Below are 19,878 nucleotides of genomic sequence, written 5' to 3' on the forward strand. Positions count from 1 at the left end.
TTAAAAGGATTTTGTAATATAAAGGGCAGAATAAATAGAAATAATATTTGAATATATCATGTGTCTGGTTATTACTCATCTGTAAACATTGATTAGAAATGTTCTTACTTTTAAATAGATAAATAAATACATATGACATAAAGCAAGCCTATTTCAATCATACTACTCATGACTTTGAGTCATTTGCCTTAGTGACTTATATTTAAAATTCATACATTTGTGTTATATACAGCATTAATATTAAACATTAAACTTGCCTTTCCAAAAAATTAAAATTTCAGATAAGCATTATTGTTAATTTTCCAAAAAAAAATATATTCACACTTTTAATCTAAACTACAATTAACACTTTAAATCAAGCCTAAGATTTTAATAGAATTAAAGTGTGAATAACACATTTTTCAAAATTGATCATTTCCTATAGTTTTAACTTCATTTTCAATTCACTCTACGCCCATGATTTTCATTAGTATGGGTGTAAAAATTCGATTAAATTTGTTTGCTTTTCACATAGACACATTTGCATACATACAAATATTCATGAATAAAAACACACACAGCACATAGATACTCACATATGTATGTAGTTTGTTTGTGTTAGTATAGAAATAAAAAATCAATAACAATGAAATTGTTGAGTTATAAAATATTTAAACGAAAAAAATCAAAAAAGAAGAAAGAAGCAACAAAAGTCATATCTTTATAAAACACAGTTTTCATATACATATATATACATATGTATATATCTACAATGTTACCCACTACCAAGTCATAGATACTCACATACAAATAAACCCAGAGTTATAAAAAGTAAGATAAACTTAGCTCTATTCCGCCTGAATAATAACGAACAACAAAAAGTCAAACCGGATATTAAACTCAATTCATTTAAAAAATGAAGCAATAGATTTGCGAATTTATTCATTTGTATACACACTCCCATGCAACATATACTAGGACACATGACCCAGCAGTTTCAAATCGTATGTACGAATTTATTTCAAATGTCTTAATATCACTTATAGAATTAATCTATTGCAGAGTCATATGCCTTCTCGAAAATTCCATCCAGGACATTGTTAAATAGCTAATTACTAGTTCGGTACCTTCACATCGAAATGCAGGGACTGAACTTTGAAAAGTATATTATGGAATTCTATTGTTGTTGTTCATATTGTTACTTATAGTAGCCAATATAATAGATGTTTTTTAAAACCTCATTGAATTCGTTGTCTACGGTCTGGTCTACATATGAATACTTAGGATAGTGTGGCATGTCGTTACAATTTTATGACGGCATTTAAATCATAAAAGGAAGAAGTATAAAAGAGCTTAATTTAAATATGTTTAGAAATTTTCCTAAAAAATTTAATAAGATTTTTAATAATAAAAAATTTTTATAGTAATAATAAAATCTATTTAATAATTGACCCATTCACAATCGGCGACGTAGCGTTGTATCGTTGTATGTCAAATACGGCATTACCAAATATTTTCCTAGACAATATGCCTTTCAAATAAGATGGCTCTGAAAATTTTTTCTCTTGATATACACTTGTACATTAGAGTCTCCAGAGGAAGGACCTCAGTTTCCTGTCAGCGATTGAAAATATTGTGCAATATGTAAAAGAAAATCTGAAATCTTTCCAAAATGGGTCTCAAAAGTTCCGCAATTTTCAGCTGATTACGGGAAAAATAATTCTAAAAAACCCACTAAAAACAAAATGGTTTTTAGTGGGTTTAAGAGGCATATTATTTTCGCTTTTTATCGAAATAAGTGTCAAAATTGTCGTCATTTTAGTTTTACAGAAAACTATTTAATAAATTGAGAGGTATTAGGTTTGGTCCATTTCAGAATTGATGTACATCTTATCTACCTGACGTATATATTGTTTTTTTTTCTCGGAAATTCCTATATTCGGATATTCCTGATATTATATTAATCCTGATAATATAATATCAGAATCAGTTGTGTTTACATATTTAGCTGATTTGATTAAATCTCAGATAAATATTTGTATTTATTACAAACGGAAACAGAAGGAAGGCTAAAAAAAATATAAAGATATGTAGATTTTTTTTACTCACATTTCTTCACATATTTGTATAAAACATAAGGGAATGTCTTAAAAAAAAACTTTCAAGTGGAGTATTTCTAGCACTCAGAAAAAGGTCATAAAATAAACATATTTTCAGTTTAAGAAAAATAAAATAGGTCATGCCGAAATCTGATCAAATGTTTGTATAACATACAAATGTAAATGTCAAAAACAATATTTCTAGTAGAATATATTCAACACTTCAATTGAAGGTCATAAAACCTATTGTTAATTTAAGAACAGGAAATAGCACAACAATGATTTAAGACTAAGTAAATACTAAACTATATCCCTAACACTTGTTTCATTCGCCTAAAAACAGCTCAAGTTATATTTGGGTTAAAGCCATCAATCTTCAGTTATGTAATATTCAAACAAACCGTTATGAAGATATACATTTTACTTAGTATAGACTTACACAAGCACGTGCTATTACATTTAGTTACATATACTATTTATTTAGATATAAATGTTACGTTTAAATATCTGAATTTATGGTTCTGTGTGTTAATTTACTTCTTATATTGAAAAGTCACGCAATAAATTTTGTTTGAAATTGTTTTCATCCTAAGAATAATACTAAAACATATAAAATATTACCCATACATATACAAAACATAGATTGTTGCTAACGGTTTGGTTTTAAACGTTATATGGTTTATAGCAGAAAATGTTTATTTAATAAGCCCTTAATTTGTTAAACTAGGTTATAAAAGTAATTAATTACCGGTATCTTGGTCATAGTTGTTTTGTTCATGTTTTTATTTTATTAATAAGGAAGTAGACTAAAAAGATTTAATAAAATTCTTCATGTACGAGCAGCTAGAAGATATAAACTAAAATCCATATAAACTTATATATGAGCATTTAAATGTTATTAAGTTCATTGTCAAAACAATTCCTTAAAGATATTTTCTATGTGTGTTAAGAGAACTTACATAACAATGATGTGTAAACTTTTAGTACAAACCCTGTTGTACATGAAATTTGTTATATTTTAAGGGAGTAACACTTTAGAAAAGTTTTGGCTTAGCAAAGGACTAGATGCAGCAAATAATTGAGACCATCTGCACTAATCTGTGTTAGTTGTATCACTAGTAAATGAAAATGCAAAATAAACAACTCATTTTGAGTTGTATTGAACGTAAACACTTTCAGCCCTGCAGGGTATTTAGGAGATTGAAGTATCTTTGCTTTTATAACCATTCGTGTTTATGTCTATTGACAATCACGGTCAATAACATTGTTTTGTGTTGAGTTTCTGTAAGAATCTCCTGTTTTGTATTATATTGATGTTATAGTTGTAGTTGTTCTTGTTGGCAAAACATTTTAACTTGTATCTAAGTTTGTAAGTATATGAAGGTCTACATAAAACTTAATTAAGCTGTACTTCTTTTGTAGCCAAGAAAAAAAACTAAATCCAAGTAATTTATTAAGCTCTGCGACTACATTAATTAACCGTGAATACAAGATTGTTCTGTATTTGTTTATTTTTCTAAGTGCTATTGGTTTAAACATTAAGTGACACTAGAAAACACTTTAAGAGTTTAAGCTATTTTTTCAATTACAAATGCAATTTAACATTTTCAATGACTGAAAATCATTAAAAAATAAAAGTTTTTTTAATCAATCTAAATTTTGGTATTTAGGTAGAAAGACACATTTGATGTTGACCACTACAATATTTGATATTTTTTGATAAATATCCAAAAAAAGTTTAAAATGAAAATATTTATTTTATGTACATTAGACTGGCTTACAATATAAATTAAAATATACCCAGCAAAAACGTATATTAAAAATGTAATGAGTTAAAACGCTTTTCACTAATTTACATTGCTATTTAATATATTATTATTTTAATATGGAGGCAAATAACATGCATGCTGACAAATTAGTACTTAAGTAAGTACTTACAAATAAGGAGTTGATAAGTTGTTCTGTTTTACATGCTTAAAAAAAGTGCCACTCGGAGGTTCCGTTTGTGTGGGCGCTAAGTGAAATATTTCATTGTGACAAATTTCATTAAATGCGACATGTACTTTGATAACAATGTTAACATGACACGCAGACTGGCGGACAGACGGACATGGCTATTTCTCTGCGTTGCAAACATCAGCACAAAAGCATAATACAATCTCTAGTGGTTAAAATTATATTCGTCTATTAATGTCTAACAAATTATTTTGAGACTAGTGAAGTCATTACTAAAATCAAATAATTTTAGGAATCATTAAAAATAAAACAAAGCAAGACAAATTTTGTAACTGCAGAGTTCATTGCTTGATTTAGTAAAATTTTTAGGTGCTAAATATGTATAGACAATTTCCATAAATTGATTTGAGTTTAGAGAATTTAAAATATACCAAAATACTTTTTTGGCTTGAATTGATAATAATGTCTACGAAAAGATTTAGAAATTTCAACTTTTGAAAAAGTAAATAAAACCTTCCTATTCTAATACAAAATAAATAAATAGCCGCTATTGTTGTTCTCTTAATAGAAAATTGCACTGTAAAACTCTTACAAATAAAGACAATCGACCTTGAAACTACACCTTAATCATTTTTCAATCGATTTAATTATAAACTACTATTACACACTAAGCACCCACAACTTAAACTTACTAAATAAGACCTTTGGTTTTCAAACTTATTTTATATGTGTTGCTCGTGCCTTTTCTATTTAACAGCAAAACAAAACTAACTAATATAACTAAACTAACTAAATAAGCAAGTAAAACTAGTAGTGGAAAAAAGTCAATTAACTAGACTTGAGCGGTTAGGGAGTACCTTGGCCACCTAAATAATGCGTCATCGACATGACGACATTAATATGTAGTAAAAAAAATAAAATTAAAGGAAAAGAAAATGAAAATTGTTTTTTTTTTTTTTTTTTATTAGACAAAAGGTGGTAAAATTTATTATGACAAAGAAAACAAAACAAAAAAAAAACAACAATTACAAAAAAGAATAAAATAATATAAAAAACTGAATTTTATAGTTGAATTTAAAGACAAAAGTAGAGAGAGAAAAAACGAAAGAAAAAAGTTTTATAAATGCAAAAAAAATGTATAAAACATAAAGAAAAGTGGGAGAAAATTATCATTAAATTTTATTATTCAAATGGAAAAAAATATATAAACGATTACGGATAAATTCAGTCAGTTTAACTTTTTTTCATCTGTCTTTCACACTTGAAAAAATAATGGAAATGAAATTGAATAAGTGTACGTATAGCTATATTATATAGACAATTATAGTTGTAATACATATATTTTATACATACATATGTATGTATTTGTGTTTAACCAACATATGAATACAACACACACACAATCCTGTTAGATCCGGTTTGTGTACAGGAAACAGTAAATGACATGAAAAGTTAGATTTCACATCAGCCAACATACATATAGGTTTGTTGGTGTGTGTGTGAAAGATACAGAGATTTTTAATGACATTGATTCATTTATTAAATATTTATATGTATTGACTTGTCATGTCATAGAAATTCTTTTTACATTTGTACATATAAACTTAACATTTTTCTTTGAAATCTTCCACAAACTGTCAATAAAATATCGACATTATCATTATTATATAGAAAACTTTACTATATAATTCTTATTTTATAAAAAAAAACATGTTTTCCTTTAAAAAAAAAAGCACACACATTTATAAACAGTAAAAATCACCTGCTGTGTTGCGGTATGTAGTAGAAAATAAGATAGAAAAAGTTTAAAATTAAACGCACCATTTATTTATGCAACTTTACAAGGTCTTGTATTAACATGAGGCCAATGAAAACTACTAATGTGGGAGTACAATTTTAAATAAATGATCTAAGACTCACGTTTTTTTTCAAACTTTTTATATTTATTTAGAATTTAAATATACATACAAGTATCTTACTTAAGTCTAACTGACAAAGGGAAAAGAACTTTAAATGTTATACCAAAAAAGTGTTAGAAAGTTCAGGGATTTTGAGATTTTTTCTACTGTTTTACCGTCAATTAAATTTCCTAATTAAAATAAATTACACGCGAATATTTGTATTTTGCAGACTAAACTACTTGGTATGTTGTTAACACATGTACTTGTACTTTTATATTCTTTACTTTTTTTTTGTTTTTTTTTTTTTTTTTTTTTTTGTTTCAACATTTGGCAATGACATTCACCCTCATAGTTGCACGCACAGATACGAGTAGGATTTTGAAATTCTTTCATGCAAGAGAATTAATTTTGTTGAGTACATATTTTTTTGCAGAAAAATAAAAGAAATAACTGGGTTTCTTTCTAAAAGACATGGTTAAGTATCTGTATCTTTTACAATATTTTGATTTTATCAGTTAAAGTTTTAGAACATTTCTAAAATAATAGCTTCTAAACTAGTAAAAAAAAAACCAACAACAACATTTAATTGAAAAAGGTTTTTGTTAGCCACCAGCATTAGAACATCAATCCCATATCTGATGAAACATTACAAATTTATAACAATACCAAACGATTAATAGGGTGTAGATTTGATAATTTGTTTAGAATAACTTTTGCGCCACTTTGATTTATGGTTTATTATCTTTTTTTAAAAAATTCAATAACAAAACAATAGAAAAACTTTTGGGAAATTATGATTTATATTTAGTCTGTTTTTGATCATAACAAAAAGTAAATAAAGAAAAAGAGTTTACAAAAGAACTCTTATCGAGGTCAAGATACAAATTAATTTAATAAAAGTTGCAAAAAAAAAGTTCGAAAATATGAAAATACCACAAAAACTAAATAAAACAAAATTTTTTAATTAACTAAATTTAAGGGAAATCGCAAAAAGGAGGTATAAATGCAAGAATTGTTGAAAAATATTTTCTATATACAGAATTTCAACATTGTAGTTGCACTTGCAAACCATTTAAATTTTCCATGTACATATATATACTTGCAACCAAATACATAAATAAACAAACATAATATGAGTGCAACAGAATATTATTAATTTTAGCAACATTTTAATAGTAATTTTTATAGATTTTAATTATTCTAGTTAATAAGGGAAAAAGAGTGAAGTAGTGAAGGTGGAAACAACAATCACTAATTATTATACATAGTATATGCAAATGAGCAAAACCTTTTAAAAAAGGCAACCTTTCAAAATAAGTATGTAGGACCAGCAGCGCGGATCGAGTTCAGATTATTTAAAATGTATATTGCGTAAAGGTTCTATGTGCTAGAAATATTTTAAAACCACATCTCGGTTCAAAATTGCCTAAGCTATCTATATTGTTTAATAAATAACTATCAAAATCTTTTCTAAAAATTTTCAAGAATATTCCAAGAACTAATTTATTTTGTTTACATCTTGCATACTTAAAGGCATCTGTAATAATTTATTACTACGAATTGTTGCAAATTTATACTTTGTATTTCAAATTAAATATATTTTTATTTTAAAGCTATAATATTTTAACACAAACAAAAATATATAATAATATATTCTCAGTATAACCCTCATTTGAGCATATATTAAAAAAGACACCTACTTTTTCACATAAAACAGTTGCAATTTATGCCACCCTTAAGATTTTATATTAATCTAACCATTCATCCATTTAGCAATTTAAATGCATTGCGCCTGGTGTTTTCATTATGTTGTTAAGAATCAATTGTTGTTGCCTTAAGGTATCGAAACATATTGCTTTTCTTAATATTACCATAATTAGGTTGAGATATTGTCAAAGATTCCATCGCTCATGTACGTGTCATATAAGAAAGAGAACAAAATAAAACATTTTTTTTCTAAAGGACACTAATGTGTGTTTTATAGTAGCTACTTTACGAAATGTGCTGCAATTATACTAAATGTTATAGAGATAAATGAAATATTTGCACTGCAAACGTAAGCTGTTATTGCTTAACGGTTTAGCTTAATATCCTTTTCTTCCCACAACACGCATACATACATACTTTAACAAAAAACTTGAAAGGAATTTGTATTTTTAACATACACGAATACGATTTCTTTTTCATCTTAAAAATGTATATTTAATACATACTAATGGTATTGTTGCCTTGAAATGACTTAGTATTTAAATTAACACCTAAAACTTAAATACACACACAAATAGAAACCGTAACAGAGGAAAAGCCAACCAAAGGTGTCTTAGAATGACAGTTTTAATGCCATATAGGATATACATTAAATATAGTAAAATACTAAATGTAGAGGTGACATGATTGTTTTTGTATGTACTTTATATAGAATATATGTATTTGTGTAAGAGTTTATATCTAACGTTTATCTGCATGTATGTATGTATTGTATGCAAGAGTGTTTATGAAAATAAATTGTATATAATTTGTTTACATTTTGGAAAATAAACAAATATAAAATGAAAACAACAACTATATCATAGGGTTTGTTTCTTAAAGACAACGCAATTATTATCATTATAGAACAACAACGTCAACAAATTTTCTATTTCTTAGGACTCTAACAGCAACAACTACTACAATTACTACTAATTGCAAAATACACAATATTAAGGCAAACCCTACAATATGTATATTCAAATACTACGTCGACATATACATATGTATGTATATGAATACCATCACTGACTTGTACTGTATGTAGACTAAAAGGAAGAAATCCTGTGGCCTTAATGTTTCTTAAGAATATCGAGGAAAGTGTTAGCAGTCTGAGTCTTAGAATTTGAAATGATTGCAGGAAATTTATAACAATAATTTTGTTGTAAAACAAACACTAAACAAACACAATTTAAGGATACAAGGAAAACAACAACTACAGATTCGACCCTCAACGCCAACACCTACGCCAGCGCCATTACCACCAACCGTCAAATATCTGCTGTCTGCTGCTAAATATAAGTAATTTGTATTTCAGTTGAAAAATCAACATGAATTCATTGTAATAATAAACATTAATTAAATACCAAATGAAAACAAAACAACTAGAAATGAAACATTTTAACCAATACCAGTTGTTAACAATATTAAAAGTTAGAAACACCAGTACACAGTATAAGTGCAATTAGAGTACACAATGCAACACTACATGGATTCATTTGTGCAACTTTAATTACACAAAAATCCCAAATGCACTCACTACACGACACTGCACACACCAATACACATAGAGACACATTCATATAAACACAATCCAATTTAAAAGTTTGCAACTAAACAACAACAAAAACACTTTCAATATCGATTTTATGAGGCACTATATGAATATTGAATTTTTGTATTACAAATTTCTTAATTAAGTTAATTAACTAATTAATACCTTTTAGTTTTTTATTTCAGACGTTCACACACGTAAAATAGTCCTTAATTGTTTTTATTTTTTTTAATGTTTTTAATTCCAATTGTCAAATAATGTTAATTTGAATTTTAATATTTAACCGTTTATTTATGTTATTCATAACTTCTAACTTTGACTTTGTATTGGATACTGACTTAATGATATTTTTCAAAAATTTAATGTCCTGTTAAAAGTCAGAATATAGTATTTATTTAAATGACACAAAACTCCGCAACAATTTACAGTTTGTTGTCCAAAATGCGTTTAACAACTAACAATCGAACTCATTGAAGTTGCCCTCATATATAAGAAATAAATACAACATGAAACGATAATGAAAGGAAAATTGTGTTAGCCCATTCGGTGGTAGTTGTGTTTTTTTGTCGGTTTTATTGCATGCCTTCGCTTCGAACAATGTCCTTTTTGGTATGACATAAACACAATTTTCTTTATTGCAACAAGTTCGACGAAAGACTTCAAACATAAACACAACAACAGTGCAACCATTATAAGGGTCTTCTTCGTCATTAGCAACTTACAACTATAAAGTAATGGAATAATATTATTGTCACTATGGGAAGTTTTAAAGAATTAAATCAAAATAAACATGAAAAGTAAATTACTAGTATAGTCATAGTCTAGTCATAGTCTAGTCATAGTCTAGTCATAGTATAGTCATAGTCAAGTCATAGTCTAGTCATAGTCTAGTCATAGTCTAGTCATAGTCTAGTCATAGTCTAGTCATAGTCTAGTCATAGTCTAGTCATAGTCTAGTCATAGTCTAGTCATAGTCTAGTCATAGTCTAGTCATAGTCTAGTCATAGTCTAGTCATAGTCTAGTCATAGTCTAGTCATAGTCTAGTCATAGTCTAGTCATAGTCTAGTCATAGTCTAGTCATAGTCTAGTCATAGTCTAGTCATAGTCTAGTCATAGTCTAGTCATAGTCTAGTCTAGTCATAGTCTAGTCATAGTCTAGTCATAGTCTAGTCATAGTCTAGTCATAGTCTAGTCATAGTCTAGTCATAGTCTAGTCATAGTCTAGTCATAGTCTAGTCATAGTCTAGTCATAGTCTAGTCATAGTCTAGTCATAGTCTAGTCATAGTCTAGTCATAGTCTAGTCATGTCTAGTCATAGTCTAGTCATAGTCTAGTCATAGTCTAGTCATAGTCTAGTCATAGTCTAGTCATAGTCTAGTATAGTCTAGTCATAGTCTAGTCATAGTCTAGTCATAGTCTAGTCATAGTCTAGTCATAGTCTAGTCATAGTCTAGTCATAGTCTAGTCATAGTCTAGTCATAGTCTAGTCATAGTCTAGTCATAGTCTAGTCATAGTCTAGTCATAGTCTAGTCATAGTCTAGTCATAGTCTAGTCTAGTCATAGTCTAGTCATAGTCTAGTCATAGTCTAGTCATAGTCTAGTCATAGTCTAGTCATTCTAGTCATAGTCTAGTCATAGTCTAGTCATAGTCTAGTCATAGTCTAGTCATAGTCTAGTCATAGTCTAGTCATAGTCTAGTCATAGTCTAGTCATAGTCTAGTCATAGTCTAGTCATAGTTAGTCATCGTCTAGTCATAGTCTAGTCATAGTCTCGTCATAGTCTAGGTCATAGTCTAGGTCCTAGTCTAGTCATAGTCTAGAATTTAATTGAAAAGTCTTCTGCAGTATATTATTTTCAGTTTCTACCCATTGGCATATTTCATGTTCATTATTACACGAGCATATTTTAAGAAGAAATCAGTCACGTGTTTCAAATATTCCTTAAACATTTCTGTCTACTGTTTGAATATTTATATTAATTTTTCATAACAAACATGTAGGAGTTGCAACAAACTTTAAGCTTGAACTAACAACAACAACTGAATTATGAACATTGTTTCAACCGGCTTATAGTGTTGGTATTCTTTCGTTCGTTCTTCTTTTTCTTCCTTAACTTCCGTTTTTCTTCTTGATAGGATGTTTGTTTTTTTGGTAAAACAGCATTATATATTTTTATTTTTGGCCCGGTTTTTTATTAGGTAACCAGGTTAGTCCTCTGTGCATTTTAGTTTTTAGGTAAAAAGGTTTGTATGTAACCAGCTAACAATTACAGACACATATTTTTTTTTTTTTTGCATAAATTATTTCTTTGTTCGTTTATCTTTCTTTTTTGAGTTTCAGATACAAGTGCAAGTATGAATGTTCCGCTTGTAAATTGGTCTTGTTGGATTCAAGGATTCTTTCTTTCATTCTTTTTGACCATAAATAAATTTAGTTTGTCACCAGCAGTGTCTTCGTGTTAATAAACAGTAGTGTAAATTATGCAAGTTGAGACACACCTCTTGGGGAATAAAATATTAAATTATAGTTTTAGTATTTCTCTTTGTATCATTAAATGTTTATGGTTTATGTCGTATATTAAAGTCGTGTATTAATAAATAAATTATATATAGCACCAATAATAATTTCCAGTACTAAAAGTATTTTTTTTTAATGATAAAATTGTAATATGAAATTAGATTTTTGTTACGTACATATGTATGTGTTTGTGTTATTGAGATTTTCATAATTAAATAAAATTAAATTAAGTGAAAAAAAAAAAAAATAATTTTTTAAAAAAATGAAAAAAAATTTCGATAATTGTTTGAAAGCTGTGTCAATTTTGTGGGTATAACAATTATGAAACTATGGTAGAACATGCCCTCCGGTGTGTACCATCATATGGTATACCATACAGCTAAACTAACTTAGTTTTCATTGCGAAAAAATCATAAGTTTATTACATATTAATGAAATTTATTTATTTAGTTGTACAAAGCTAGAAGACAGTGAACTTATAGTCTGAATAATACATTAAAATAGACAATATTATAAACAATCAATCTATAAACTTTTACAGTAATAAAGTTTGATGACGAAATTTATGGAATTTTTAAACAAAATTTAACAGTTTGAATTGAAAGTGCATTTAAAAGGGTAACGAGGAGACTATTACAAGACAAAATGAATAGCATTCAGGGGTCATTAAAGCTACTCACTCACTTATTACCCTGCGCCACGCCACACATCATCATCGACATCAGTCAAGCCGTACGATAAAAGAATCAGCTGTTTTTGGAAGAAGAAAAAAAAACAGAGATGGAAACGGTCGTCTACCTTCTGACTATATCAAATTACAGTTGTATGTTAATAACCTCAATTCTTCATCATTATTATCATAATCAACATCATGATATTGTTTAAAATTAAAAAAAAAACGTACGTTTCTTTTATTGGGTATGGTCAGTCAGAAAGTTTGGTACAAAAGGTAATTTTGTCCAGACATAAAGTGTTAAATGAAGATGAAGGTTTTTTATACTTTTTTGTCCAGTTTATACTACATATGAGATGAATGCACTGTGTGTGTTTTTTCGTCTCTTCTGTTCAATATTGGAAGATAAAAGAGATCAATTACCACAAATGTGAAATATATATTTTTTTTTATTTTTAACAGAAGTTCAATGTTTCTTCAAAGATTGAATGAGTTTTGGAGAAATAGAATTAAGAAATCCCAATTAAAATATATTCTTCATATATTTTCCTAGAAATTTTAAAATAAATAAAGTACTTGTAATTTGTTTAAGAATCCAACTTAATAGAAATTAATGTTAGCCACCTGAGCGGATGTTTTTAAAATTATTTTTTTTTTCTCTGTTCACAAGAATTGCTAAAATTTTCATTTGAATTTAACTGCTCCTATGTGTTAATTACAGTTTATTTTATGACAAAACCATTAATTTGTATCCGTTTTATGACCTCCTATGTGGTGGCCAACAACAAAGAGATAAAATTTTATCCACAAAAACTCGGAAGATAATTTCACTGATCACTGAGCATATTCAACAACTTTTTGAATTAAGAGCAATTGTTCGTTGCTTGCTGGGTCTGTGTGTGTTACTATCGGACATGACAAACTATATTTTTGTCGGCAAAAAACGGAAATAATTATATCTTAAGATCTTAACAGATGTTCATTTTGTCTTGGACATGATACTTCTTCCTTAAGATCAATATCTTGTTACATTTTAGCACTTTTTTATCTTAATTTTTTCTGGCAGACTTTTTTAAATTTTTTCCACAAAAAAAAAATTATAAAGATTTTTTTAACACATGACAACAATGATGAGAACTTAAGATGCAAGAAAAAATAATAAAAGTATCGATTTTAAGAGAATGATCTATATCATTTATAAAATTAAGAAGTATGTATTATAAAAAAGTTGTTGTAAATATTTGAAGTGTTTTTAAAAAAAACTTTTGATTAAATTTTATTTAAAATTTATTAGTTTTCTTAGTAATTCTAACTTTTCAATTTGGTACCTTGTTATCTGGTAAATACTAACTCCAAGGAGGTCTAGTTTCGGTTCTGGTGAAATTCACAGTCAAAATTAAAGTCCAATTTATCTGAAAGTATTGATTTCCACAAACATATTATGTTTGTATATGCAACCAATATGTTAAGTACATATGTACGTTATATTTTGTCCATACAACTTAACAGTACATCTTATATAATAAAAATCCTAATTTAGATATAAAACTCACAAATTCATATGAAATCTTTTAAAATTATCCATGTTCAACATTAAAAATCAGCGAGTGAACAAAGCAAACAATAAAACAATCACACGTACAATCGTTCTAAATGTAAATTTTATGCAATTCAAATAAGCTCAATGTGAGAAAAATCCCCCAAAAAGTTGTTTACGTTATTATCCTCTACATAATTCCTAGAAACAGAAACCGCAATTTTGCGTGTTCCTCATAGAGGAGTGTTTAGATTTTGGGTTTTCCCTCTTGACATACTACAAAATACATCCCGTTTAACTTTCTATAAAAAATATAGTTATTAAAAACCTGACCACCGATAAATACATGTTCCTGGCAAAAAAACACGCATTTTGTCCACAAATAAACTAAAACAAAAACAATAAACGCGCGCGTAAACTTATTTAATATTCTGGGCAGACTTGAACGAGCGTAAACGAATACGAGGAGTTAAATGCAAATGACGTGTTTCACTGATCAAACAACGTACAAATATGAAACATTAAACGATTATTTAATAACGTCTTCGATCGTGTGCCAGTTGAATTTTAAATTTTTAGATTTTTGTTGTATTTAATTTTTTTATGATTTTAGAACAAACGAAATTATGATTATTGTCGATTCATCGCATGAAAACCTGACTGGATTGGCAAATTATATGCGAACATGTTGGAACAAGTGTTAGAAACTATAATCGACTTGGGTGGACGTGCTTCGAGTCAGCCAGTGCTTTATATGGAAGTCCAGTCCAGAAGTTTACATTTTTGTTTTTGGTTTTAATTTTGGCAGTTATTCTTATGTAAATCAAAGGGAATAGTTTGGAAACTTTAGCTGAGGAATTCCCGGAAGAACATTGAAGTTATATTACATATTACATCACTACCGCACACACAACTGCGTGTTTAAAACAAACATATATAAACACATACAGTACGCACGTATGTATGTATGTAAGTATGTTTGAAAGGCGTATTAGGAAGGGGAATCCAACACGTATCGTTATGATTTAATATTTCCTATTTTACACGTTGCCAATATATAAATAATGGAATTTTTTTGTAAGTTTAGTTTATCAAAATCATAAGAAGTTCCTATGGAAGATACTTTGAAAAGAGAAGAGTTCAACCACCCATTTGAATGCCATTCATGCACCCAGCCACAGCAGTACTCATACATTAGACAAGTGTAGTGTTACGTGTTCAATCATGAAATTGTAATCGGGAAGTAGGCAGGCTGTTTGGCTTTAATCATTTAACATATAACGTTAACAATTATACATCAAATTAACATGTTTGTAAAACCACAATACATTTATTCAATTTACACAGAATTTACTCATATACCCCTTTTTTAATAATTGAAAATCACCGGCCAATTCCTCTATATTAAGTAAAATCGCTCGATTTATTTTTATACATAATTATTTATTTTACTCCTTATTAAGAGCCAAAAATTTAAATAAATAAATATGTACATAATTATAACACTAACACGTTACCTTAAAAACCTCAATAAGATATTTTTAAACTATAAACCGTTATACATAATTCGTTTTAAATACATTTCTCAACAAAAAAAAAAACATCTCTCGTCAATGCACCAAAGAAATAAAATTTAGTAAAACACATTCACAGAAATACTTATTGTTTTCCAGATTTGGTAAAATAATGACGTAACTAACATTTTTGAAATATACGAACGTACTTAACCATGTCGTACGTACGACTACAGACCATATTTAAATAATTCGTAAATGCAATTAATAACGGTTTTTTATTTAACTTGTTTTTTGTACTTATTTTAACTGTTTTAATGGAGAAAACAACACCATCACCTCTTCACCTTACCCCAGCTGGCAAGGGAGTGAGAGAAAGGGGCAGAGATTTCATTTGGATTTGATGATGATGATCATTTCCATATAAATGAAATATTGAATATGGAAAATTTCCTTAATAAAGAATTAAAAACATACAAGTTAAAAATCAATATTACTCATCAGTTAAACTGGTCTTTGGGTTTTAATTGGTTTATATGTAATTTTTCTTCTTTACATTACATATACATATGTATGTACGTTCATTGTACAATAATTAACTCGATAAATGTATTTAATTAGCACATTATAATTAACGTTCAACGTTAAAAATCAAATTCGTAAAACAACTCTGTACAATTGCTTTATAACTGTATTATTGTCAAAGACATCTCTGTTTTCTTATTTTAAATAATAACGGTTTATTTCAAAATATAACAAGAAACATTTAGAATGGAACAATATTTTTTAATCAAGTGCAGACACAAACCCAATGTTTATTTTTTGTTGTGGACAATTTTCACTAGATACAGTCAGTATACATTTCATGTTTTTTAATATCTTCTGAGAAATACCACAAGTGAGTTTATATGTAGTATCAGAAATCCCCAATTTAACTGTGGCTTATAGATTATAAAATAGATCCGTAGATTTGTAATTTAATGCATTTAGCAAAAATCGGTAAGAATATATAATGAAAAACCTAAAATCGCCAATAGATCCTTAATGCGTTATCACTTTTTTCATATAAAAATGTTTATGTAAAACTTCACTGCAATTTTCCATCTTTTAATAACTTTGAGATTGAGACAATATTTCTATTAAAAATCTACTTTATATAAAAAACTTAACTCTCCATTTGAGAATATAGTAAAAATCTGCGATCAGTTATTACTTTTACATCAAACAAATTTATTTTTATAGAAAATAATGAACGTTCGAGGACCAACAACATTTTATAAGGTAACAAAAACACAAAATACCCGGACAATGCTGGGTAGAAACAGCTATAAATATACACTTACAAACCTTTACGTTTGAAGTGATTGCATAATTCAAATATACACTTTCTATTAACAAAAAATTTTAAAATTACATTTTATAATGAAAGAAATCAACATTTAAAAAGGCTTAATAAATGGTTTATAACAAAAATTTTGTCGGGAAAAGATCTTAAAAAACTTAATTAAACCATTATTAAATTTATTATACGATAAACACCATACATATTTAAGACCTGGTCCACACTAGGAAACTTTTGTTGAGAAACATTTTCATAATTCTCTTTTGAAGTTTCCTTAATGTCCACACATAGAAACTTTTCAGAAACTACATATTAATTGCATTGATTTGTTGTTGTACGAACGAGAAGAATAACAAAACACGTTTCCGAGTACGAGAAACTCCGTACCGCGAGAGAGATGAATGATATTCTTTCTCTTTCTTTCTAACGCAAAATCAAAAGTTTCCCAAAAAAAGTTTCCTAGTGTGGACCGGGAGTAATTTACATTTTAAATACCTATTCACAACTTAACCTTGTATGTGTGTTGGGCTATGCTATTAGTTTTTTCAACACTTTGAAACAAAACGGAATGAAACAAATTAACAAAAATAGCAGTCTGGCATCTCATGTATCTATAGCACGTGTAGAAATAAAACAGCTGTTCCACATATTTTTTTGTAGAAGTAAACAAAAAGCACTACGCTAAATTAATATTATTTTAATTGATATTATTTCCTAAATTATTGAACAAAAGAAAGAAAAGACAACATGGAAAGTTTGGCAGAATTTGTACAATTTATGCAACCAACACAAAGATTGGATTTAAAGGCGGTGGCTCTAACACATGTCTTGGGTAGGCTGATTGCAAAAAGCAAATCCAGTATGTAAATATTTCCGAGACTAAAATTATATATATTCACAGGTCTTACTGGCTCACCAGAAGGAAAAGCAGCTATATTATCATTGGATGATATGTTAATAGCTTTATTTAACTTAACCACCGATGCTACTTTGGCCATTTCAAAAGATTCCGTATTGTGTTTGATTAATCTTACAGCCGATGAGGATGGTGCTGTTAAAATTTTCCAAACTGCTAAACAAGTGCATCCGGTACTACTTAAAGTTTATACTTTTACAGTAAAAAAGATTTATAATCAATTTGTTTTCTTTTTTTTAGAAATTTGAAATAGTGGCTGCTGCCGTTAAACATATAACAGACGAAAACTCTGAATTGGCTGATCCCTGGACTATGGTTTTGAGTAATCTTACACGCGTAGAGTCTTTGGCTCATGAAATTCTAGATGAATTGGAAAAAGATCCCAAAACTTTATTGAATTTAGCTAAAGCTTTTGCCAAACTAGACTATAATAAAAAGAAGGCTAAACTGCACTATTTGGCACCCATCTTCTGCAATTTGACACAAACTACTAGAGGTCGTGAATTGTTTTGCCACAACAAATACAATCTGCTGGATAAGATTTTACCTTTTGCTTCCTACGAGGAATCTATTGTAAGACGCGGTGGCACAATTGGCATCCTCAAGAATATTTGCTTTGATCCCGTGTACCATGATATTATTCTAAGAGAAACCGATGACATTCTTTATGCCATTTTGTATCCACTGTGTGGCCCCGAAGAGTTTTCAGATGAGGAAAATGAAATGTTGCCATTGGAGTTGCAAGTAAGTGGACTATTAAATATTTTTTGATTTACTTACCTTACCTGTTGATGCTCCAACAAGCTGCCGTTAGCTTTTTTCGTCTGCTGTTGAGTATTCACAAAATTATTGCACTTTTGCCCTATATTTCTATTTAAACAGTTTGGTTTCATTTTAAACTTTAATTAATTGCACTTTTTAAACAGAAACTTTAATTATTTATAAAGAAATTTAGTTATTTTTCTCAAATTCCAATTTGCACTACTTTGCGGTTTTAATGCGCGTCATTGACTTAACAAGAAGAAGAAAATCAACAAATGTCATTAAAAAAGAAGAAGAACAATGCAATCGACAGCGTTGCCATCTTGAAGTTTTTATGAAAAAAGACGTTAGGAATATTTTTTGATTTTAAATAAAGGAAATAAAGTGGCAGCATTGAAACAGGAAAAGGGAAGTAACAAATTGTTATTAAAAAAAGGTAATGAGATGGCAGCATTAGCACAGGAAAAGGAAACTCAAAGTCAAAAATAGAGTAGCCATATGTAGTAATTAGGCAAAATTTCGTTAGTATTAATTATTTTGATCCATTCTCAAAGAATTTTACTTTATTTTTTTAATTCATTCTTAATTTTTTTTTAAATTTTATTATAAACTACATAATTTATTTAGCACAAAACTTTGTGCCAAATAACAGGATTCCAGAAGTAATAGGGACTAGTTCTAAGGCTGCTATTTAAGAATCTACACCGTACTAAAACTAGTTAAATTTCAAATTCTATTTTTGGCCTATTTTTATTTACTATTTTCTTTTATATCTAATTTTAGTACTTACCGGAAACCAAGACCCGTGAAGAAGATCCTGATTTGCGTAAAATGCTTTTAGAATCTTTGCTACAATTATGTTCAACAAAAAAATCGCGTGAACAACTAAGACAAAAGGGTGTCTATGAAATTCTACGTGAACTGCACAAATGGGAGGCTAAGGAAGGCAAAGACAAGGAATGTCTATTGGCCTGCGAAAATGTTGTGGATATTTTAATAAAGTAATTAATTTCTTAATATCATATTTTACTTTATTTACTAATAAATTATTTTCTTCCTAAAACTTTTGCAGAAGAGAAGACGAAATTGGTTTGGACAACTACAAACAGGTGTCTGTACCCGAAGATGTCGCCGAAAAGTTCGTTAAAGAAGATCAGGAATATTTGAAGGATCTGCTGTAGATATTTTAAATAAAACCAACAACGTTCCAAGATTTCTGATTCTTTTTTTTATATAATAGATTTCATTTTAGTGATAATTTATTTTGTAATGCATTTTATTTTTGTTTATCAATTTTTGATTTTATTTCTTTTTTTTAAATATTTCTTTTATAAGCAAATGCTTTTAAATGCAAACAATAAATATACATGTACAATAAA

The 19,878-nt window shown here is 28.2% G+C and overlaps 2 protein-coding genes across 2 annotated transcripts in view; one reads left to right on the forward strand and one right to left on the reverse strand.

Moving 5' to 3' along the window:
- The window catches only part of LOC119604727, a 58,693-nt gene extending 49,109 nt beyond the window's left edge, over positions 1 to 9,584 (reverse strand). Inside the window, exon 1 of the mRNA XM_037957535.1 lies at positions 9,402 to 9,584. The gene's annotated coding sequence lies outside the window, so the exon portion shown is untranslated. The remainder of the gene's footprint in view (positions 1 to 9,401) is intronic.
- A 7,845-nt stretch (positions 9,585 to 17,429) lies between these two features.
- LOC119605152 (protein HGH1 homolog) lies at positions 17,430 to 19,878 on the forward strand. Its single transcript, XM_037958128.1, has 5 exons — positions 17,430 to 17,653; positions 17,723 to 17,910; positions 17,978 to 18,481; positions 19,283 to 19,500; positions 19,572 to 19,878. Exons 1-5 carry the CDS (start codon positions 17,569 to 17,571, stop codon positions 19,678 to 19,680), a joined length of 1,104 nt encoding a protein of 367 aa, XP_037814056.1. The 5' UTR covers positions 17,430 to 17,568; the 3' UTR covers positions 19,681 to 19,878.

The sequence above is a fragment of the Lucilia sericata genome, unplaced genomic scaffold (assembly GCF_015586225.1).
Source record: "Lucilia sericata isolate MDLA Ls3-8-SP2 unplaced genomic scaffold, ASM1558622v1 Contig000014F_arrow, whole genome shotgun sequence".
Taxonomy (NCBI): domain Eukaryota; kingdom Metazoa; phylum Arthropoda; class Insecta; order Diptera; family Calliphoridae; genus Lucilia; species Lucilia sericata.

Bases quoted from the DNA above. Each gene is read 5' to 3' on its own strand.
- LOC119605152 (XM_037958128.1), top strand. From the start codon at position 17,569: ATGGAAAGTTTGGCAGAATTTGTACAATTTATGCAACCAACACAAAGA. The intron at 17,654-17,722 runs GTAGGCTGATTG...ATATATTCACAG, and splicing joins GGCTCTAACACATGTCTTGG to GTCTTACTGGCTCACCAGAA. The intron at 18,482-19,282 runs GTAAGTGGACTA...ATCTAATTTTAG, and splicing joins TGTTGCCATTGGAGTTGCAA to TACTTACCGGAAACCAAGAC.